Source organism: Echeneis naucrates, chromosome 23, assembly GCF_900963305.1.
Source record: "Echeneis naucrates chromosome 23, fEcheNa1.1, whole genome shotgun sequence".
Taxonomy (NCBI): Eukaryota; Metazoa; Chordata; class Actinopteri; order Carangiformes; family Echeneidae; genus Echeneis; species Echeneis naucrates.
This window is the reverse complement of record NC_042533.1, coordinates 10,829,979-10,853,813: the sequence shown is the minus strand read 5'-3', so window position 1 is coordinate 10,853,813 and position 23,835 is coordinate 10,829,979. Positions and strand designations below refer to the sequence as shown.

Below are 23,835 nucleotides of genomic sequence, written 5' to 3'. Positions count from 1 at the left end.
CCTCCTATCTTACCTATCCTCCTCCCCAGTCTTCATCAACTCTCCCATCAGGACCACAGGGATGTGATGCACTGACACACACTGGGCCTCACAACAACTTTACTCAGCAGCCAGCCGTGCGTTTGGGAGGGGGCAATTGGAGATCCAACTTAGTAACTCCAGACTGCGGGGGGGAGGGGGGGTGTTGAGTTAGTTTAGTGGGTGAGTGTGCTTTTTTTTTTTTTTTTCTTTTTTCTTTTTAAAAGGTAAATACAACTCAGCTGCCCTGATCTGTGTTGCATTTCACATATGTCGCGGAAGCAGGTCGATCATGACTACAACCTGCGGAGTATGAGCAACCTGATGGGCGAGCGGTGGAAGAAAGTGAGCGACGGAGGAGAGCGGAGTCTCATCAAGGCTCCGTCCAGCTCCAGCATCAGCAGCCAGGGCGCCTCCGCCGCAGGTGGCCCGGCGGCGGCGGCGGCGGCCGCCTCCACCGGGGAGCTGGAGAGGGCTGCCCGCAAGCAGTTCCAGCAGGATGTCACGCCCGGCTTCGTCTACGTCCTGGCCGTGTTCTCCGCCCTGGGGGGCTTCCTGTTCGGCTATGACACCGGGGTGATCTCCGGGGCGATGCTGCTGCTGAAGAGGGAGATGGAGCTGAGCGCCCTGTGGCAGGAGGTGCTCATATCCAGCACGGTGGCCGCGGCCGCCCTGTCCGCCCTGCTGGGCGGCTTCCTCAACGGGCTCTTCGGGCGCAGAGTGTGCATCCTGCTGGCCAGCTTCTTCTTCACCGTCGGCGGGATCGTGCTGAGCACCGCCCCCAGCAAAGAGGTGCTGCTGACGGGGAGGCTCGTCGTCGGAGTGGGGCTCGGTAAGACGATCAAACTAACGGGAACCATACAGCGGAAAAAGCACTCCTACGGACTAAAGTTAACGCTCGTTGGAGCGAAATATTACTGAAACCACTTTTCCGACACAAAGAATTCAGAGTTACAACAAAGTTGCCGTCCCCTTGAAATCAGAGAAATTGGCAGCACTAATTACAATGTGATAAATTGTGATTGCTGCTTTGACATTTGCCCAGCAGCGGGGTCTCCATCAGAAAGTTCAGAGGTTAGAAGCAGCCTAAGTGCCACAGGTCTAAAAGCTTTTCCCACTGTGGTTTGTCGGTCTCTTCCTGCCTCAGGCTGATATTTGCAATTACACAGCTCGCTCCTCTGCTTCCTCAAGCTGCACGCCACCGGCTGGTAGACAACTTGGTATAGCTATTATTATCCTCATTATGGTTATTAGTAGATTTGTGTGGGTGGCACTACTATTAAGCGATAAAGGGAAAAGTCCTTTTTTTTTTTTCTTTTTTTTTTTTTTTTGTTGCTTCAAAAGCACAGCATTTTCCTGCCAACACCTGCTTCCCTTCCCCTGTCCATCCTTCCACACCTTCTCTGTCCTTTGTTCCCCCCCTTATATTCACTGAGGTGTAGCACTGCCCTCCCTGCCACACAAAGGTCATGAAAAAAATGAACAAACTAGCTTCTACGGAGGGCATAATAAAATATTTAGCCGCAAGACTATAACTGCATCAATCTCATACAATGTTGACACCCCGTGCTGTTAAACTATGAGGACAAATGCAGACAAAAAAAAAAAAAAAGAAGAAGGGAAAACTGACTTGAGGTGGGTGATATGTCTAAAGAAGCCAAGATAAACCTACAAAGGTCGCCTCCATTAGGCACTAATGTCAGAGTTACATTTTTGCTTTCTCCCCTGGGCACACACTTCTGCACATCCCCTTTCTGCTGCTTCCTTCCCCACATGATTATTTTTCCACTTGCTGCTTTCCCCCCACTCGAATCACCCCTCTCATTGCACATTCCTCTTTCTGCTCCCCGCAAGCTTTAACATGGAACGTCGCCTTCTGATCAGAATTCAATGCTCCCAAAATTATTTATAGCAGCTGCTGTTGCTCATGAGTCACATCCTCTGTGAAAAGGGTTGTTAAAACTGGCTTTATAGGCTGAGTATGGCACTGATGGCACATGTTCTGCTGGCTGCCACCTCCTCTCCCCTTCTTACTCCACTTCAGGGATAACAAGGGAAGATCAGTTTGTTAATAAACATCCCTGACAAATAGTTAAGCACTCTGTGTTTATGTCCTCTACAAACTGAGCCCTTTTATTATCCATGTTTGAACCAAGGTTTGCCGACATAGGCTTTTTTTTTGTTACATTTCCAATGGCTATTTTTATATGGTCTCAGGATTGTGGATATTACAAATGTTCCTCAGTTAGTATTCCACCAGGTCAAGGTGTAAGGGCATTAGTGCAGACTGAACAGCTGTGGAAGCAGCTTACCAGGAAAATACCAGTAATACCTCTGTCTACATCTAGCTAGGATCTCACATAATGATTTTGCAGTCTATGTTGGATTTTCCTTCTTTTTTTTCCTTCTTTTATGCTGTAGCCGTCATCCTAATTAGGAGAGCCTTTAAGTCATTTTTCTTTCCTATGGGGGTTGGCTGATTGACTGGAAATGCTGTTTAGTTTAGTGAGAACACTAAACTCAGACGCAGCAAAATAAGTCAAACTTTGATGATGTTAGATTAACTCTTTGTGTTGCCTGTAACAGATGATGATGCTTATCTCCTTGGAAATGAATGAAGCATGTCAGTAAAAGAGAAAACATTACCCCTGTTATCTGCAGCCACTCTGCGTGTGGGACCTCAATGACAAAAGACCACAAAACAAAGTTCTTGAGTGAAGGTCAACGAGATCTGCAATCAATTAGAGCAGTTAGAGGCATTTTACACAAACCAGCTCCATTCTTGGTCAAGGAAGGGTTTTGGTTATTTCATGAAAGGAATGATATAGGAATTTCAAAAAAGTCCTTGAATCCTTATGCCTGCTTGTACTTCCCACCTTCTTGTTATCTGGGCACACTTAATTGTTGTATAAACCAGAATGAAACCTCAAATTACCTGTCATGAAGGAAGGTACTGTATAACTTGTTGTATAATGTCTTCTCAAGCTGAATGCTGGACACATCCAGCCAGTTTGACAAATCACTGTTATTAACTTATTGCAGATATATCTGTATCGGTGAGCACGTTGGCTATTAGTTTGTCAACCAAAGAGTGTTGATTTTTGTGTCCCACTCAGTATGTATCATTGCTCCCATGCAATTTGATAAAGCCAAAGAAGTCTTAAGGGATTGACTCTTCAGTATTGGTATTGGCCTTGAATATCCAGTGAATGTTTGGCAGTAGAAGCTATGTGGTTAACGGAAATGTCAATTTGCTCAACATTTTCTGTTTCGTTTACTCAAAGTATGAAGATTTCCTGCACTTCTCTGTTTTAATTCACTGTAGATTGGATGTTTTTTTTTTGTTTTTAAATCAAATACAACTCATAGAAAGGCTTAACAATTAATTTACAAATTGTGAGAATAACAGAATATGACAAAAGAAAATACATTATTCTTAGTTTTTGTCCTGCACAATTCCACACTTACAACTCATGTAAGAAACAAGTACTTCATATGTCAGTTGCTGCATGCTCCTTTGCAGACTATTTGTGTATCATTGCTGATACACACCGAGTTAGAGGCACACATACTTAGTCGACAGTAGATAATCAGTTGGCTTTACAGAGCTGCCAATCAAAAGCCAACATAAACAACAAAAGTCGTTAAGATACCGGGCCGAAAAATTTTGTATATGATTAACACAAACAATCGTGGCAGTCATATCAATTCAGTGTTTCATTGTTTTTTACATTTGTCAAATGAAATAAAAAAGTGCTAAAGATAATTGGCAAGGAAATAGTGTTTCGCCAAATGAAATTGTGAAATGAGGATCAAAAATGCTGCCATCGTTTACGCACACACACACACTCGAGCTCTGATTGCTAATTTATGGAAGAAACTAATCACCTGGGTCATTTCAGCTGTTATATTAGAAGGGGCTGTTTCATTATAACTGCCCCCTCCCCCTTCTGCCATCAAAATCTGTTTCCACACAGTGATCTTCATTACACAAGCACACAGGAGCCAGGCCGTGAGAGGCAATGAAACACATTCTGGCACCACAATTAGCCACTAGAGACACTAATAACGCAACATTTTTCATTGCATGCAGTTACTCCATCCTGTCACCTGGATACTCACGATAAAATGGCCGCAAGTTTTCAGGGAGGAAAATTGCTTTGCACATCTGAGCTGAACTCACCAAAAATATTATCTGAGCTGTTTGTCAGAATTGGTAAGGTCACACACCACCATGCCACCCTAACCCTCTGGTATGTCTGCTCCTGACCAGTTATTGTTGAGCTGACCTTTTCCTGAGTGAAGGGACTGATGTGTGAGGTGAGTTGTCGTGAGTCTGAGCAAACCGAAGATATCGAACCGGGCTGCCAAGATTGACAGGGATTTATCACTTGACTTGGCAATTGTAATCAAATTAAGAGGCTTTCTTGGTGCAGGGGATATTTGTAGAAAGATGTTTCAATCTTGTAGGAGACGTCAAACTCTTGTTAGCTTTCATGAATGTGTGGTTTTGCAATAAGAATAGTAATTTACCCCGCTGAACCTGCTCTACGTCTACCTGACCTAGTGATTTGCTGAGTACCTTGACATAACACTCATTTGTTCCACAGTCAAACAGTATCATAATATCATGCTACATTCAGTCATTCCACAGAGAGCTTTTGAAAGGCTTTTGCTGCATAACGGACCCTAACATTAATATTGTAATTCCTAATATTTTAACCCCGGTTGATTTTAAAGCACTCTTGGTTACCGAGGTAACAGTAAGTGCAGTGAGGGCTACAAGAGCTTCCTCTGCGGCTGGCTCATCACAAATACAACGACTGGGCTCTCTGTTTACAGCCCAGTAATGCAAATGAACTCATGTGCTTGGAATGAAGAAGTCAAGAACTATCCTATGGAGAGATAACTGTAGAAAATAAATAGTAACAATATGTTATTTTGGCTATTGTAGGACACTTCACTGGTTCAATGTTGGAACGTGACACGCTAACCGGTCAATATATTCTCAAGAGAAATCATCTCTGATGCCCAAAGCTTAGTCTCAGTTTCTTCCCTCACACACAAACATAATCATATCTTCTGACTAAATTATTTGGCTGCAAACATTGACTTGTTTTGTACTTGTAAATGAAGGGTCTGCATGAAAATAGTGCTGTTAATTAAACCAGGTTAACATTTAATTATTACCTGGAGGCTTGCTAATTAATCAGTTAATCGGTTTGTTTTTGTAAAGAAGTCACAAGGTGGAGGGTGTGTAGACTTAATGAGGAGTTTGTTTATGCATATCTTATTGTATTTTTTTAAAAATTCTTAATTAGTCATTTTTCGTGCTTTTTTCCCCCCTTGGAAACAAAACACCACAGAATTTTGATAAAATGCTTCTAGACAAATAAAGGTTTTGGCAAAATTCAACATGAAGTTAGGCGAACCCTGCTGCATTTGATTAAGAAATGGCCCGAGCTCTCCCGCGTACACCGCTGTATTCATCACTCAGACCATTTACTCATTTGAAAGTCAGCATCAGTTTTCTCATTTTCTCAGTCTGCATTTTCAGTGATTCTTGATTAGCCACTGTTTACCTTCCTCCATCACAATACAGCTAATCAACGCCAGAAAACGTCCCACCTATGGCTCTACTACATCACAGTGATATGGGATGGAGTGAAGCAGCTCCCTCTTTCTTTGATCCAGAGTCACTCCCAAGCTCTGTGCCTTGAGCCTGCCTTCACAAGACCAGACAGACCCATTGTTTAACTGTGCTGTGCTGCTTTGAGGTTGAGTCTGACCAGGCGGTGACTTTCGAGTCTCATTGTGTGTGTGCGCGCGCTGTGCAGTTGCTGGGAGCTGTCCATGGTGCTGAAAAGAGAGCTGTTTAATGAGAGGGAGAACACGGGGTTTCTTTGTTCGGAAAGGATTCACATTAAAAATAGTAAGGAAATGCGCGTAGCCTTTAGTTTAGGTAATTCTGATTTTCTTTCCAGTGGTGCCAGTGGAGAACCTGAGAGGAATATGAATACATTAAATGGCATTTATTGCATCCACATAATGCCACCGAGGAAACATGTCTCCGAAGCAATAATAGTGATATTGGACAAAAGGGACTCACACTGAACCTAGTGTTAATTTACAAAAAGTTTTAAAGTAAAAATTCTTACCAGGCTTTGTTTTTGAACCCAAAAAGGTGAGGTGGTGAGCTGTAGGCAGCGGCAGGCAGGTGAATGAGCTGGATGGAACAGTTGGGCGCAAAGGACTGAGGTGCATTGAATCCTGGGGCCACAGCTAGTTGTGACCACATGACAAGTCACATGACTTGACAGAATTGGACATATAAAACCTGCGATTAAGAAGTGATTTTTTTTTTTTTTTTTAATCTCTAAATCTATGGAAGACCTGTGATTCAGATTGTTTATCCAGACTTTACCTAAGGATCTTGTGCATGATCTTTAGGCCAGATCTCCCAGCCTTACTTGACAGTGGATTAATTATTTTTGCTTCTTGCTTTTCCTGGGAAGCTTTCCAACTAACTTTTTTTCTCCACTAACTAAGGTAGAATTTGACAAAATTCCAAACATTTTTCACTCGCTGTTTCATACATAGCACAATTCTTTTTCAGTATAAAAAAAACCCAACGACATGAAAGAACGCAAGATATAGGCATAATTATAGTAGCAGAAGCCATTTCTCAAGACAAGCTGTCTTGAGAATTACGAAGGGACAAGAGTTACGAAAGACAATAAGACAGAGGAAGAGGTATCATTGTTTGACGGGAATGCAGATAAAGATATTTGAGGCTTGTTGAGTGCTTGTTTGCGTTAGACATGCTGAAATTGCTGTCTTTGTGCATGTCAGTAAGTACACACATGCAATGCAAACACACACTGTTGATATTTAACACTCATTGGGATAAGCACTCACTATGAGCATGATGTAACAGACATCCTTGCACCTTAGGCGACATTATTAGCCTCTGTCATTAGACTTTTTATGTGTATTGGCGTTCATCTTTTTCTATCAAAGAAAGAGACATATACTGTAATTTAAGATTCATTGACTCTTGCTTTCATTGAATTCTGGGAAGATTTCCAGCTGCCAGTTACCTACATTTTATGAAAAATAAACAAAGCTCAGATCAGATCAGACAATCATAATCATAAACTTCGTGTTTCAGAAAAGGAGTCTGCAAAACTACTTTGCTAGGAGGCGTCTTGTATATGTGAATTGGCAAAGGTCAAAAACACGTGACTTGTCAGCGACAAACACACTGCATTCAAACTTGCTATTGTAAAAGTCCTAGCCCTGCTGTGGTGGTTATGTGTTTCCCTTTCAGCAGCTTCTCTCTAAAGCTTATGAATGGATTTCCATCAAAGTGCCCCGAGCAGACAGGCTTCATGCCAAAGAGCAGATAATTAGATTCGGGTGGTGATGTGGATCTTGGATTTCCCCCATCAGATGATAATGCTTTTTTCTTTAAGCTATAACTAAGACAAAGACCTTGCATTTGTTCTTCAGGGTACATTTGCATCATCAATAAATCAATTTGATTCTCTTGGTGGAACAGCTGGTTGGGCGTCTGTCCTCTGATCATTCAGCACTGGACTCGGCTAAGAGAGACCCACTTTACCAATTGGACTGTGTGCAAAGATGGATGAAGAAAGAGCTGCCACAGTGTGGTGCCCGCTCTGAGACAGCACAGTTGGTTTCCCACTAAGCGGTTTCCATGGCAACAGGTAGCAACGTACTCATGGCGGCGGTTGAAGACAGGGTGGTGGCAGCGAGGAGGGGTGGAGAGGGGAAGGTGGTGGCGAAGGGGGAGTATAGAAAGCAGCGGTGGACTATTAATAGAGCTTATCAGGAACCAGCTGCAGAAAGCTGTGGCCTCATGGCACCTTGTCAGATTCATCCTGGGCAAACATACACTGTTTGATATCACTGTATGTCACTGCATGTGTGTCTTGTTGTGAGCACATATACAATGTGCGTGCAGGACTGAATCGTCCCCAAATCAGCGTAGTGCAAAATCCATTACAGAGATGGACTTTAGCATTTCTCTGCATCTGCTGGGTTAAATTACAGCCACATGACATAATGTTTTGTTTTTTTTTTCCTGTGGTTTTGAAATTAAGGTTCAATTTAAAACAGACAAAACATTAATAATTTTAAAAATTTCAAATCTTCTCTCTGACATAATGGAAGACAGAAGTGTTAAAGACCACACTATCATATTGTTACCTTCCAAGGTTGAGTGAACGTGCTGGCAAACAGTTATTTATATATGCATCCAGGAGACCATCCACTGTTAGCTCTTGTTTGAAAATTGTTGAATGAAATATCTGGCTCTTTTGTTGCTTAATGCTCAACAATGTTCACCAGCTATTTGCTTACTCTGCCTGCTGTTTGGTGCTGGGTATAACGTGGGATTGTTACGGCTGTTAAACTGAAAACATCTGCAGGCCAAAATTACATTGACCGGAGTGTTTCGATCGAATCAAAATAGTTTGGCCATTGGACCAAAATAATGAGCTGAAAGATGATAAATGCTTTATAGAGCTAAGATGGACAGTAAAACCGTGTTCCTGCTCATAAGTTTAGCAGTTATGGCACATAGCCTCAACAGTTACAGATCATACAGCAGCTCCTATGCAAAGCACAGCTTATGAGTAGCGGTGTATTTATAAGCACTTCAGAAATGACCGTCACCTCTCTGTCTCTCCCCACTGTGCAGGTATTGCCTCTATGACAGTGCCTGTGTACATTGCTGAGGCCTCTCCGCCCCACCTCAGGGGTCAGCTGGTGACCGTCAACACCCTCTTCATCACTGGGGGGCAGTTCATCGCCAGCCTCATAGACGGCACCTTCAGCTACCTGCAGCGCGACGGGTGGAGGTCAGACATACATTCCAAACATACAGCCACAGAATTTAAAGTCACACATCTCAAGTTCCAACACAATAAAAATGACATAGTGAATGTCTTAAATATTGGCTGAATTTCCCTATGGGATGGTCAGATAATCATAAATCAGATATTAGCATCTTTTCTTCAGGTTCTTATCATATGAAATGCCAGAAAAAGTCACTTCAAATGTCAACACATGCATGGGTCACCACCTAACGTTTGCTCAGAGCAGCTGTACTGTACATTTAAAAGATACTGTATTTTTCTTCCCCCGCCGCCATCTATCCATTACCATTTAGAATTTTTTCCGGCTTTTAGTTTGTGGCCTTTTCTGCTGTCACATGCAGGTTTAAAGCCTCCTGAGTGTCTGAATATCAAGCTGTGAGATACTGTAGATAAGAATCGTCTTTTTTCGCAAGGATTTGCAGTTCTGACAGGGACATTGAAAATGCCACAGATTGGCGTGATTCAGACACAATAATGGCTTTTCAGACACTTATTGAGTTTAGAGCATGACTGACTGACTGACTTTGTTTCCTCTGCAACAAAGGAATGGCTCTAAGTGTCAGGCAGTTAGCTTCAGTAGATATACGTGTTTGTGTAAAATAAATACCTGCTTCTTTTCAACTCAGTCTTATAGAGATAAAGTTGTCTGACAATAATTATCATTACATTTGTTTTCCTCCCCCATTCACCTCTCTTGCACAATTTTGTTCTTTGCCTTCTTCCACATCTTTTTTTTTTTTTTTTTTTTTTACTTTTACAGAATCAGTCCAACCCTGATTGTGTGCATGATTGAAGGCAATTTTCACCTCAGCATAGGCATCCAGTGGGTGAAGTTTTAGTCTTCAGTCGTCAGTTTGCTGTGAGAACAGCAAAAGTTAAACATGAGGTCAATGAATATTTTTATATGTACAAATGATTGCATATGAACTTCAGCTTTATGTATTAATCATTAAAATTAATATCAGCTTACTGTAACCATATTGGCTGGGGTGCTGGTTTTAAAATCAATCAACTTATTGCTTCATTAGTTACTTTCAGGATTGATCTTAAAATGATGCATCTAAAGGTTATTTTAGGCAGAATAAGCAAAGTAAAGCCTTGACATTTTCCTCAGTCTTTAATGAAGAAAATCACTGGACTCCTGCTGGCAAATAGCTCAACATAAATAGAGCACATCGGAAAACCCCAGTCAATAATACTGCTGCACTAAATTTTGATTTGTATGGCATACCCAGATTACAAAACGTGTAATAAGACTGTTTCTGTAATTTCTGTGCTCATAGTTTTATTCTCCACCTCGTCAGGTACATGCTGGGTTTGTCAGTGCTCCCCGCCTTGCTCCAGTTCATGGGATTCTTGTTCCTGCCGGAGAGCCCTCGATGGTTGATCCAGCGTGGGCTGACCCAGAAGGCCCGTCGTGTGCTCAGTCAAATCCGAGGCAACCAGAACATCGACGAGGAGTATGACAGCATTAAGAACAGCATTGAGGAGGAGGAGAAGGACAGCGGAGGAGGTTAGTGGATGGAAAGAGACAGAGCGGTTCAGGAGGGCTGGCATGAAGGCAAGATTGGCAACAGCTTTACTAATCTTTAATCACTTTAAATTTGGCTGCAGGGTGGGAAGATACTAGCAGTATGATTGCATGTTGGGATTGTATTAGTGGGAATATCGAATTTTGACACTTGCATTTCACATTATTTAGAAAACGAATGATTACGTTGGGTGGTTCTTATTGAATAAAAGATGAGTAGAATCAAAACTGGGGTCTGATTTCATGAAAACATATACATGTGTACAAGTGTACATGGGAAAGTGTGTCCAAACTTTTGAGCTGATCTGTATGTGTGCACACTGTGTATATGAAAGTCTTTACAAAGCACAAGTTAGGTCCACATTGTTTGCTACCTATGCTTGTGTCAGGTGTCATTGCGAGTAAAAAGAAATGAAAGTGCTCATTAGGAGATGTAAATTATTTTAAACTCCAGCTAAAACTGCATCCTCATCATCATTTTTGAGAAGGGCAATAATCACTCACTTAAAGCTAGAGGTCAGAGGTCAGTTATTTTTTTGGCTTTTTTAAGGAGCAGAACAGTAGATGACCTTCAGTACAGCTATGAATGTCAAAGGAGGAGTCTAAATGTGTTTAAAAAATTGATAATTCATGGGCTCAATATTATTAACAGCTCACGGCTGACATAAACAGTACCCTGGGCCCGGAAGACAACGGCCTCCTTTTCACTTTGATTTTCTCAACAATGTTAATTAGACAGTTCCTGCTCTCACAGTGCTGTGTGATGGGAGAAGAAACAGTAAGTCTTTCAGTTGATCTGTAACATCCCCCTTTGAGTCCTGGGGTGAGGGCGGCGCTACGTCAGTCAGCCAGAATGAATGCCGTGGCTACTTTCACTGAAACGTAGAAAATGACCTGCCACTGCCAAAACTGTGGAGCACATCACTTCCTGTGCGCCACTGACCATTTCCACTCACATCAGCAGGTGGTACCAGCAGCGTACTGAAGATGCTTTAATGGAGTGGACCTTTTGTGTCAGTCATGCTCTGAAAATGCCAGATTAGTATTAGAGCTGTGACCTACTGATTTATACAGTGATATTGCCGCGGTCAGCACTACATCATTTTAGCTCTCAGCAAGGTGAATCGGCTTTGTATATAGAGAAGTCTAGTAGAAAGGTGAGGAGATTAATGTGACAGAGCAAAAAGAAATGCGCTTCCTCATGGTCATTTATTGTCATTTATTGTGAGCTGACCTTCTTCCAGACCACATGGATGCTGCTCTTGTCTATAAGTCTTTGTCAGTATTGAAGGAGCTCACCAGACTGACAGCAGATTGATCTTTATTCGCTAATATGGCAGTTTCATAGCTCGTGATAAACATGAGATTTTCTGTATTCAGTGGCTGGAAATCTTAATCCAATCTCTAATCTCTTTTCAATTTGTGTTCAAACCAAATCTTAAGAGGCTCTAAGAGACAAAGCTGACCACACATACGCACACTAATATTTATTCAGATTTTTTATCAGTCTTCATCTGCTTTGTATGCTTGTGTATGTGTGTCTGTGTCGGTGTGCATAAGAGAGTGCAGTAGTAAAGCACAATTAAACCCACAAAAGGGAGATATTATGCACAAGCATATGGCGTCATAATAACTGTAGTAATATAAATTTAAATTGCCTCCAAAAAGTTGTCGCCATCATACATTCAGGAATACATTCATTTGAGTGAATTGATTGTGTAGTTGCTTTATGTGAGCAAACCTTTAACCATCTTCTTACCTACAGTAAGACCCAAATGTTGATTTCTCACAGAATGCCATCTGCTACCACAATGGATCCCCTATTGGGCTGTTCCACAATCCCTTTCTTTCTGCCACTAAATATGAAATCTCTTATCTATTAGAACCAACTTTGTAGATTCTCTTTTCTCTCCACCAGCAGTAGCCAATTGGACTTCTCTAAGCCAGTCTGACTACGACAGAAGACTTTCAGACTTGAATTATTATCATCCTTTACTTAAATTGGCAGAATCATTGAGCATCTCTAAATATATTTTGAAAGCTTCAAGCCATTGAATATGGTTCTTCTCACAGAATAACATCTCAATAGTTCATTTATTGTGACAACCTTTATTGGCTATTATTTCTATGCATGGAAATCAAAGTTATAGTGTTTTTTTTTTTTTTTTTTATAGCTTTCTCTGCAAAGCTTATTGTTTGTTTGAGCCTGACTGCACTAAAGAGAACCCTGAGAACAATGGAGGGAAAATGAGAAGATATGGGAGGATAATTAACGGTTAAGCGATGACAAGATTGAAAATGAGGAAATTGAATTCATCCTGCACATAATCAATCTTGAAAACAGATGCCGCCATTACACTAGGAGGTGTGGCATCCACAGATCCCAGGGGATCTACGCACTCACACTCACATAATCATGATGTATACAAAGACACACACTCAAACGAACGACGGAGTCTCCCACCTGGGGGCTTTTGAGTCCAGGAATTATATTTTCATTTCAACATTTCAGTGTCTCTCCTCGTTGCTTTAACCCCCTGCAGTCAGTTACTGTGCCCAAGCAGAGAGTTTTCCCACAGCCTGCGTGTTATCTTGTAGCCAGTTAACACTTGGACAATGTAATGGGCCCACTGTCCAGAATTGGAACATGGAAATTTCAGTGTTTTTCACACTTTGGCTTCTTTCTAATTGTGATTAGCCTGGCATGAAATTTCCTGAGGAATCATTGCCACTATTCTGTGTAGAGCAACATCTTTCACTTGGTTTTGTTTGGTATGATGATCGTGGAGCTGGAGGATTGAATTGGCAGCATGCCCATGGCGCATTTAATGGAAACCTACCAAATGAGTCCTGTAATGACAGTTGCTTTTCGCTGAATGTTGGAGGAACAAGTCACTCTGCTTTACCAACTAATGGAAAGTACATACAAAAACAGAGACGGAGAAAACAAAATATAACGCCATATCAAAAGACTTGTGTTTAACTTTTCACATGAAACTTACATTGCAGTAATTCTATTCAATATAAAATGGAACTATATGCATAGTCTTTTAACTCCTGTCAAAAAAAAAAAAAAATCTAAATTCTAAATAAACATGTATGTTGGGCTCACTACTATTAATATCAACAATATCAACTATTCTCTGGTATCCCTAGATCTTTTGTTATTAAGTGCACCAACGTGGATATTAAAAGAAAGCTTTATTTCATTAAATGACGTTGTGATATTAAAGACGCATGACTGCATTGAACTGTAACTCAATTTCAGGGCCCTTTGATTTGTTTGTGTTTTGGTGTAAAGAAGCAGAGAACAAAGATTTCCTTTTTCTCTTTAGAAGCAGCTGTCTTACATTATTTCATTTATTCAGGACTTGAGATTGAAGTCCTCTTCTCCTTAATCTCTGTTGGGCGTTTGTTTCAGTGGAATAAATGCAATCAGATACTAATGTACTCATTGTGTGAGTCATGCGGCATGTCACTTTAAATTGCTTTAAACAATCCTTAATGATGGCACACAACATGACTTTTAGTAGTCTTTGTAGTCTTGCAACAAAGGACTTTTATTTTGTCAGATCATTCTCATAGACCCTAGATTGGATTAGGGAGGGTTTTCAAACTTTCTACCTGTCGAACTCTCTGTGGAAACAGACACAAAGGGCAGAAAGTACATGTCGGAGTATATGTCTGACCTTTTACATTTAGTTCCACCGCTCAACAAACCTAAAAACCAATGCTTCCTGTGTCCTCCCTCATTTCTTCATCTAAGTTCATCGGAGTTCTTTTTGTTTTTCAAGCAGTCATCTTTGTCAATATTTGATCTAGCTCTATTGGGTAATTCTTGGTTTTTACTTTTGTGAGTTCTTAAGGTCTCATGATAAAATCCTTGGTGAAGAACCATTGAATGCGTGCCCACCATCTGTGCCACATTATTTCCTTGTTGAACCGCTAGTATGTTTGCAATTTACATGCTCTTTTTTAGGGCCAACATGCAACATGGAGACCAGCTGTCACCTAGCAACCAGACAGACAGACAGACAGACAGACAGGCAGGCAGGCAGGCAGATAGAAAGGACAGATATTTGAAGGCAGACGTCATGAGAGTTAACTGGGGGGGGGGGGAACCCACATAGATGTACTCAGGGTTCAATAATGTTTTTAGTCACTGACTTGCCTGATTGGCTCTCTTATTGTCAGTAGACATCAAACACGCAGCTGATTGATCCATGACAGAGGCTCATGAAGATAAGGAGATTAAAATCAGAGCAATGGAAAAGTGCAAAAACATCTGTTTAATTTGTTGATGAAAGCTGGTTGTAATGAAGCTCAGATTCCTTTTTTACCCACTAAATTCCCATTTCTCAATAATTATCTGGATCAGGATTTAATTATTTTCTAGCATTTCTGTGAATGTACCTAAATCTTGATGAATTGCTACGAGGGACAGATGAATACCCTCATTGTAATGTGCTGAATTAAACTGAACTCGTTAGCTGTCGTATATGAATGCTTCAATCAGGAAGCACAAGTTTTGGATTGCCTGTATCCCCACAGTTACCAACTCGTTTAAAATCTGCACAAATATTTCGGAGCAGTGGCCAATGGCAAACAAATTTGACAGGGCTGACATTTAAATTCACTTACAGGCAGCTATTGACACTTTAAAAAGTCAAAAAATGTAAAAATGAAATGTGATTGCGCACAATCAAATGTTTCATTTGTAAAAAATCTGTTATTTGTGTCATTATTTACAAAGCATACAAGCTTCTTTTTGCACTTGGATTAATTTAATCATTTAATATGTAGAACAAACTTTGGACAAATCGTTATGAACACTGGTAATTTGGATTAATTTCACTGTGGTCTGTTCTGGTGAAAAGAAGCTTAGCAATGGGCTATAGATACTTGGTTTAAAATCTTACTGGCCCAGTTGAGTTTTTTTCTTTTTTTTACATGCAGCTTGCATTTGACACAACTCTAACAAACATTAATGGTTGTAAGGTCACATGAAGCCCAGAAAAGCTTGGATGATTGAGTTTAAAGAATTGCAGCCCTGCCATTAACTTGCCATCGTTGCCCTTTAAGGTCCTTGTTTGAGATTTGCTGTATCACTGTGTCCAAAGGTTATCACAGAAACCTGAGGTCCCTTCACAAAGCCCATAATTAACCTTTTCTTCTGAGGAATATCATCCTTTGGTTTGAAATCCTTCTCTATGTTTGCCTTTTGACCCTTCCAGACTGAGCTTGTATGTGTGTGTGTGTGCTTTCCCATGGAAAAACATAGGTGCATCATGCCCCCTTGGTGACATGTTAGTTACCATGGAAACAACACTTCTCACCTCAGCTGTAACAGTGATTACACTGTGTATAACCTTCCCATCTACCCTCTCTCTCTCTCTCACACACACACTTAACATGTTGTGATTTTCCAGAGGGGTAAAAGGCTCAGTGGTTGGAAAGCTGAAAATCATAAGGTATTATTAGTATTATTATAGAATTAACAGCTGTGCACATATTATGAGCACATCCTAGATACAGTACAATATTCAAACGTGTGTGTTGGCATTTGTTAAGTAAAAATAAAAATCTACTTGGCAGGATAAATATAATCAAACTTTCAGTTTTGAATCAAGGACTGGATACAATAATTCTCAGTATACCTTTACTGTAAATATAAACTAAACTAATGACAGCACACACAACATGAATTTTCAACTTAAATGTGTATTTATAATTTTTTTTTTTCAGCTAGAGAGCAATTAAAAAAAAAACATTCAAAGTGAGACAGACAACAAACTGAAATAAATGCAGACTAATTGAAACATGTTAAAATTAGTTATTGAGAACACAAGAATTTTAAGCTTTTAAGGAAATGATCATAATGTTTGTGTAACCTGAATCAAACCAAAAAATGAGGGAAATGAGACGCAGCCGATCAGAGATAGAGCAGGGTGGGGTATCCCTTAACTATCCAGGGTAAAAAAAAAAAAAAAGCTTTCAGCAAACTACTGAATGATGTGCATTAGAAGGGATTTAGAGATGGATATATTCACAGTAATGACTGAAAAATACGACATATGTGAAATACTTGTGTGTGCCTGATACTACACCTCAGGGGATGTGGAGGTAATGAAAATAACTGGTCTTCATCTTCTGAAACAACCTCAAGATGATGATGATGTGATGATTTTCCCCTCGTACGCCTCACATCAGTGAGCTCTGATTACCGCCTTTTCAGCCTGAGAGGTGGGGAGGAGGTTAGGCAGAGGTGCTTTTGGTGGGGGTGGGTGTAAAGTGGAGTGGAAGAGGGAGGGGTTGGGGCAACAGTTATGATGGAGAAGCAATATTGTGGCAATATTGCAGGCCCATTCTGTTATCCATTATATTGCCATTTTTCACAAGGAACTTCATAGTGCGCCGTGTTGAACACATTGATTTGTCTGGAAGGCTTTTTCATAACATCACAATTCTTCTTTTAAGCAACAGCAGACACAGATTTAGCCTTACAATAGCAAAGAGCATGTATGAGTGATGGGCGTATCATCAAGTAGTGGGTCGCTTTATACGCAACAATTGTAGATGACATTTCTGTAGCAAAGAGATATATGGGGAGCATTTTTAAAAATGAAAAAAGCAACAGACAGTAGATCAAAAGTCACTATAGTTCTAAGCTTATCTTCATTTTCATTGTTTGAATGTTGCTGATGAAAGCATCGAACGGTGTCATTGAAGTGCACACTTCAGACGTGCGAAGTTCCGTTGCCACATTAAAATGAATTTTTTCATACTTCGCTCTAACCCATCCATCCCCAGCTCCTAATCTTTGCCATTTCCAGGACAAAACTGAGAGATTACCTCTGATATCCATGAAAAATCAATTTAATGGCAGCTGCACCGTTTGAATTGATAGTTCTAGCTGTGAGTCGGGTCTTCTTCTCATGTTTTTTTGATGATTGGCAGCTGTTTGGCACACTGCCACCACCTTCTGCCATGTGAGCGTTCGTCTCAACTCGCATTCACCTTCATTGTTTGCTAATGAGTACTCTCAGCTCACTTGTCACTAAGAATGCGCTCTTTTAATTTTGTTTTCCTTTCTAATGTGAACAGAATGTATTTTAGATTCAGTCTAATGCATTAATTTGCCCTTAAATGTCTAATTAGAGGATTGATAGATTTAATAGATTCAAAGACTAATCTGTTTTTTTGTTAATAAATGTATTTCCTCAAAGTTCTAGATAAAAACTAGCCTCTTCTCTGCCACACAGGAAAACACAATACCAAATAAAGGGAAAGAGCATTTAGGCAGCATAAAATAAACTTAATTTTCTCTTGTTTAGACAGTCCAGCAGGTGTCAAAATTTGGTCATCCACACACAGGTCCACATGTGTCCACACTCTTGAGCTTGGGCAAGCAATGAAATTGACATGCAGTCCCCCGAGGAGCCTGCACCACACTGAGATACAGAAACCACAAATTCACCTTTACTCAGTTGGTGCACAGTGGCAGAAACAAAGCTGCCTACAGGCTGATGAGACAGTGAGTCAAAACAGTGCAGCTGTAGTCGTCATACCAGAACAGTAACGTGAGAGACACTAAAACACCAAAGAACTGATGGGAAATGACTGCTAGGTAGTCCATTATTGATTCAATATTATTGATATTGATGAGGTTGCCTCTAAAGAGCACTATGTAGATGTCTGGTGGAATATCCCTTTAAAGGATGATGGCTTTCAGTCTGTTTATCCAGTCTCAAATCATTTTGAATGGGAGCGATGAAAGGAATGACTCAATGTCAACCATTCTGACATCAGTTTAGCACAATACAATTACTGCATTATGTAAGACATCAGAGAACAGAAACAGGCGCCCAGTCAGTCATCAGGAGGAAGTTTAAAAACGAATCCAGCTTCATTTGAACTTATATAAGTGTGTTTGAATTGATTTAAAGTGCTCGCTGTACCATTACACATACAAGGACAAAGTGAATCACAGTGAAGCTGCACTACCAGTCGAAAGTTTGGGCACCCTTTCTCATTCAAATGAATAGGAAAGGGTGTCCGAACTGTTGACTGGTAGTGCACATGGAGCCTGTTATGTGTTTACTCACTCACACTCATCTGTAGGCAGTATTTTTTTTCTGTGTATTAGCAGCCACTTTCTCTTGAACCTGCCTCTGTGTTTGACTCATGATAATGGTTAGCCATCGAGAATAGTGTTCAGCATGTATGTTCCCGCCAAGCATTTATAAATGATTCACCATCATAGCTGCTTATTCCACCGAACACACAGGCACAACCACATGACGCTCATACCTGATTGATGTTTGAGGGAGTGTTCATATCTACCACCACTGCAGTCCTAATTCTCCCACTGACGTTTAATAATTCAAGATATTTGAACATTTTATGAAAGTCCACCGCTGCTCAGGGTCTGTTTAAATCCACAAGGAAACCATAATGAGAACAGAACTTTATATAGACAAAGAAGTGTTTGGAGTTGCTGAACAACAACCGCATTCATTGTCCTAAAATTTTCACATGAATTCTACGAGTGTGGAAACGATGGATATCTAATCGGTAAAAATAATCCTGACTAATGCATAAGAAAGGTTTGAGGAGCCTTACTTGAGAAATTCAATTCAAAATGGGTTGCGTGTTTTTTGGACGCAAGTTGTTTCCATGGCTCTGCTCTCAAATCAATATTTGATTAAATCCAAACATTCTAAAGGCATCCAGGCGGACTGCCTGTCAAACATGTTGACAGGAGTTGTGTGAACAAATATTTAGAACTACGATGAAGGTAAACATGCCTGTTCTTGCCTGTATTACAATCCAGTTTGAATAAAAATGAGCTGATACCAATGTGGAGTGCAGGGAAATGAAACCCAAGTCCCAAATGGGAAATTATCATCGAAGCTGCATTAGTAGAGGATCCAAGGCAGGGCAAGCTGTTTCTGATGAGAGCGAAGATTAGGGAATTATCTCTCTCTTTAGCACAATAATTGGTTTCTATCTAGGCCTACATAGTCCAAAAAACAAAAGTATGAATCTATTCAACTCTAGCTATTTTATTGATCTTCAAAATATTTTAAAATTGCAGACACTTGAAGGTGTTCACAGTTTTTATTATTTTTGGTTGAAAAATCAATACACAACGAGAATCATGGAGATTGCGTTTCTGTTTTCAGCAGTTTCAGTTTTCAGAATAGGTAAGTGCAAACGTTCAGAGGAGAGTTGCAGAAATATTAAGCAGCCTGTTAGGGACCAAGCAGAAAAGGCTTGAGGACAAAGGTGTAAGGGTTAATTTTAACAAAAAAAAGTTACAACAAATTGCAATTCAAATCATTCTGAAATATAACCCCCCCCCTCCAAAAAAAAGAAGAAACAACAACAGGGTCCTAATATAACAGTAACACCTACTAATTAAAAAAAAAAAAACCTAAGTCACTGAAAAAAACACTATAGAGAGAAACTAAGTATATTTAAAAAACTAAAATCTAATAAACACTAATTAAATGGAAAGAGAACCCCCTCTTACTCCAGCCAGCTTATCCATGTTCGTTATATTTATATATATATTGCATTACAATTATGATAAAACCACAATTTGATGAAGACGTATTAATTTATTTATTTTTTTGTTAGCAGCAGCGTACCATCCTCTCTGTTCTCCCCAGAACTAACTTCCTATGCAACATTCCCAATTTAACACTTTGCAAAGACCGATTTATATAAACAACCAAGAAAACAACTTCATTTGTGGTTCTTAGAGGTGTTGGTGCCGATTTTGTTACCTTTGGACAGAGCCAGACAAATTAATTAAGGAGACTTTCTGAAATGCTGCTGCCGTTGAAAAACTGTGTTGAAGTCTGGATGGGCAGGTACAGAAACTTTTGGAGGTTATGGCACAGCCCCCTGCGTGGTCCCCCAAGTCCAGACAGTCACAGATACTAGACAATAAATGATAAATATACTACATTCACTGACACATTAATATATCAAGTCTATTCCAGTGATCTCAGTGATGGAACAGCCATCACGGGTAATGTTTGATTCTATATTTTGCCCAAGGACACTTCAACTGGAGGAGCTGGTGATTGAACAGACAGTAAATAGTGGAGAAGGGAAACATCACCTCTCATCTTGAGCACAATAAGAATGTTGAATATGATAAGTGCATTTCTCAAAAAGACAGATAAGTGCCAAAATAATTGTATTTGAGTTTAATTTTTTAAGTCATTTTGCATTTGGAGTCACACTGTCTCGCCCCAGTGGTATCCCCACCGAGTTAAATTATGTATTGGCATTTTCACTGATCATGAGCAGAAAATAAGTAAATATGGATACTGAGTTGTCTGGCTGTGAGATTTACAGGTGTGCTCTCAATCTGTACTGCAAATTATCAGCCTTGACTAAGTGTCACTCATTTTACGATAATTAACAAATAAAAAGAGATTTTTAGCTGTGCCACTGGAGCTTTGCACTTGAATTACGTGAATTGCAAAGCACAATGTGATTGAACTGAAAGTTACTTTAATACCTAGCAATTTTCCTGTGAAGACGCTGTTCTCTGTTTCCACATGCAGCGACAGCAGTAAAGCTGTGGCTCACCCAGAAATGCTGTGTTCAGTTACAATGTGCTTGTTGAATTTATATGTTTTGTGTACAGAAAATCCCACTGAGCCCTTTTCTAGCCCTGAAATTAACAAGCAACGTTATAGTCATTACTCAAATGTTCCATCTGCGGAGGTGGGCTTATTAGGCCAGTAAATAATTTTTTGCAAAATGATTCTCCTAATAAGCTCTAATGGGAAACGGGAAAATCAGAAACATTTAGGTGATGTAGGTAGCCTCTGAGACTCTCTCACTCTCTTAGTGTGTGTGTGTGTGTGTGTGTGTGTGTGTGTCCATGCCCCCAAGGAAGACCCTTACCATTTGCGTTACGGCAGGTATGCAGCTGGGAAGTCATGAATCTCAATCAGACGTCAGAATGGCTCAAAAGGTTTCATTACTGGCCAAAACACAAATATGAAAATGGATAGATTGTGTTGTGTGTGTGTGTGTGTGTGTGTGTGTGTCTGTCAATCAAGTTTATGAATGCAGCTACAATCGACAGGAAAGAATTCACCATGATGGATTTCTTAAAAAAAAAAAAAAAAAAAAAAAAACATTCGGTGTGCTAGAGCTATTACGCATTCAGATTTCTTCCTTTCAGTTTCCCTTATGATGCCACCAATAAGCAGAACGGATTTCTTTAATAATGAAACTAAGCTGGAACATCAAGAATTTTATTTTACTGGAAGCATAAATGGACTGGACCGATGTCGCTGTTGAACTGGTGAGATTGGCTTGACTTTAACTGCCCTCTTTCTAAATTGTACTGAAACTCTATTAAGCAAGCCGCTTGCCGTCAGCATGATATTTAGTTACAAGCTTCGAGCTCAGGCGCTTGAGAACTACAGCTTGATCAAGGTTGCAGCCCTGGAGGGTTCACAAAGCTCACTGTACATTTTTCAAAATTGGGAAAGCACATTAGCATTAATGAGAACTCCTTACAGCCTGACACCACCGCTGCAGAAATCATTTTAAAGTGATGTTACCTTTGAAGTTACTCGAATTAGCTGATGCAGGTTAAATTTGTTTGCAAGGCTGATGTTTGCCGTTCGTTTTGAAGCTTATTTATGAATATAGCTTCCACTTTTTGTGATAATATGATCTTTAATGTATGATCAGGAATAATACGATGGTCACACGAACAGGCAGCTGCACTGTTTTGATCACAGCAGCAGCACAGTCGGCTGATTCCCTTCACAAGACAAATCTCTGTCAGATCTTGCCCTCTCTTCAATGCATTTGTTTCCTCATTCCACATTTGAATATATCTCAAATAACTGAGCAAGCACTTTACAGTTATGATAAGAAGTTTCAAAGGAGCCTTTTGTTCAACCTCTATCTCGCTGTTGCAGCTTGTGTCTTTCCCTGAAATGAACTTTTCGAGTAGTTGGACTGAGTGTTAATATTATCTATTTTTCTTTTCGGTCCACATCTCTATTTGTCATTTTGGCTTCACCATAGATTAGTTGCAATATTTACTTTGCTTGAATGAATCAGTCAGACTGATTGATTTGTTTGCCTCATTGTCTTTTGGTGCCTTTGCTTTGAGCAATGTTCTCTTGAGCTATAAAGTATATTTGTCAGGTCTGGGTGCTGCCTCCTTTCCTGAACATTGTTGCCTGTATTTAGGTTGTATAAGACGTTATATAATGTTCTTGTATACATCCTTAGTGTAACGATCAAAATAACATCATCTGGAGCTCCAGTCTGAATTTTCTAAAAAAGCCTATTAGGACTTTGTTGCAATTAACACAGCAGCGGGTTCAAAGTGGATGGTCGCCAGTCCGCCGCTGTTTCCATTGACAACAGATCCTTTCCGCCCTGTGGTTTTCCTCTTCTCTCCTCTTGACTCCCAGCATTCATGACAGCAGCTTCTCTCCTTCTCCTTCCTTTTTACTCCCTTTCCTATCCTCTTCAGCTCGACCCTCTTCTCTCTACTCAGCGTGTCTAATTTCCTCCTTTTCTTTCATTTACCTGCTTTTCATTCCTTCGTTCGCTCCTACGGCCATCCCTTCTCTTGTACAATCATGCACAGTGCTTGGTGAAAGTGTGCAGGGTTGAGCCTCTATTGTACAGGTTGAGGGGCCGGGCCCTTTAGCACTGAGCGTCCCTTTACTGTCTCTGCCTATGCAGATGATGTTAATAGCCTTATCCTGCATGGGTGAGCTGGGTCAAGAGCGAAGCTCTGCTGCTGGGGCATCGCGAGGACCGCGAGGACCAAAGTGGGGGAGAGAAGGAATAACGGTGACCGACTGCAGCCCCAGTTGGCTTGTCACAGCTTGCTTACCGCTAAGAAGAGCTGGACGCTTGGATTATGACAAACGGCTCTTCCCGCTCAAACCTTGCTGTACTTTCTCCATTTTAAAAGCTCGGTTCCTCAGGCAGGAGGGCATCCAGGATGCAGGGAGGAAAGAATTCAATCAAATCTATGTTAAAGTCCTTAACTTTCAAACATGATCAGAGGTTGGGGAGTTGAGGTAGACTGAGATTTTTGGCCCAGACTTTTCCCCCAAAGGCAGCTGGCAGTCCCCGTACAAGCTGCCAAACCTCTCCTCTCTCCTCCGAACACGTTTGAACAGTATAAACGCCCTCTGACCCTGAAGGAGAACCGGATCAGATCAGACTCAGATTACAAGCCCCATCACTCAGCAGACATGAAGGTCATACCGGTACCTTTTGAAACGCAGATTCACACTTTGCTTCAACTACTGCTTGGACAGACTCTTCTACCAATGTGTCTTTTAGAAATGCTGACGTCGCCTAGCATTCTGC

The 23,835-nt window shown here is 40.6% G+C and overlaps 1 protein-coding gene across 1 annotated transcript in view; it reads left to right on the top strand.

Annotated features, from left to right (window-relative positions):
- The first annotated feature begins 288 nt into the window (after positions 1–288).
- The window catches only part of LOC115036615 (proton myo-inositol cotransporter-like), a 51,446-nt gene continuing 27,899 nt past the window's right edge, over positions 289–23,835 (top strand). The window contains exons 1-3 of the mRNA XM_029494856.1: positions 289–850; positions 8,744–8,903; positions 10,226–10,434. Coding sequence (XP_029350716.1) covers positions 289–850; positions 8,744–8,903; positions 10,226–10,434 — 931 coding nt within the window. The remainder of the gene's footprint in view (positions 851–8,743; positions 8,904–10,225; positions 10,435–23,835) is intronic.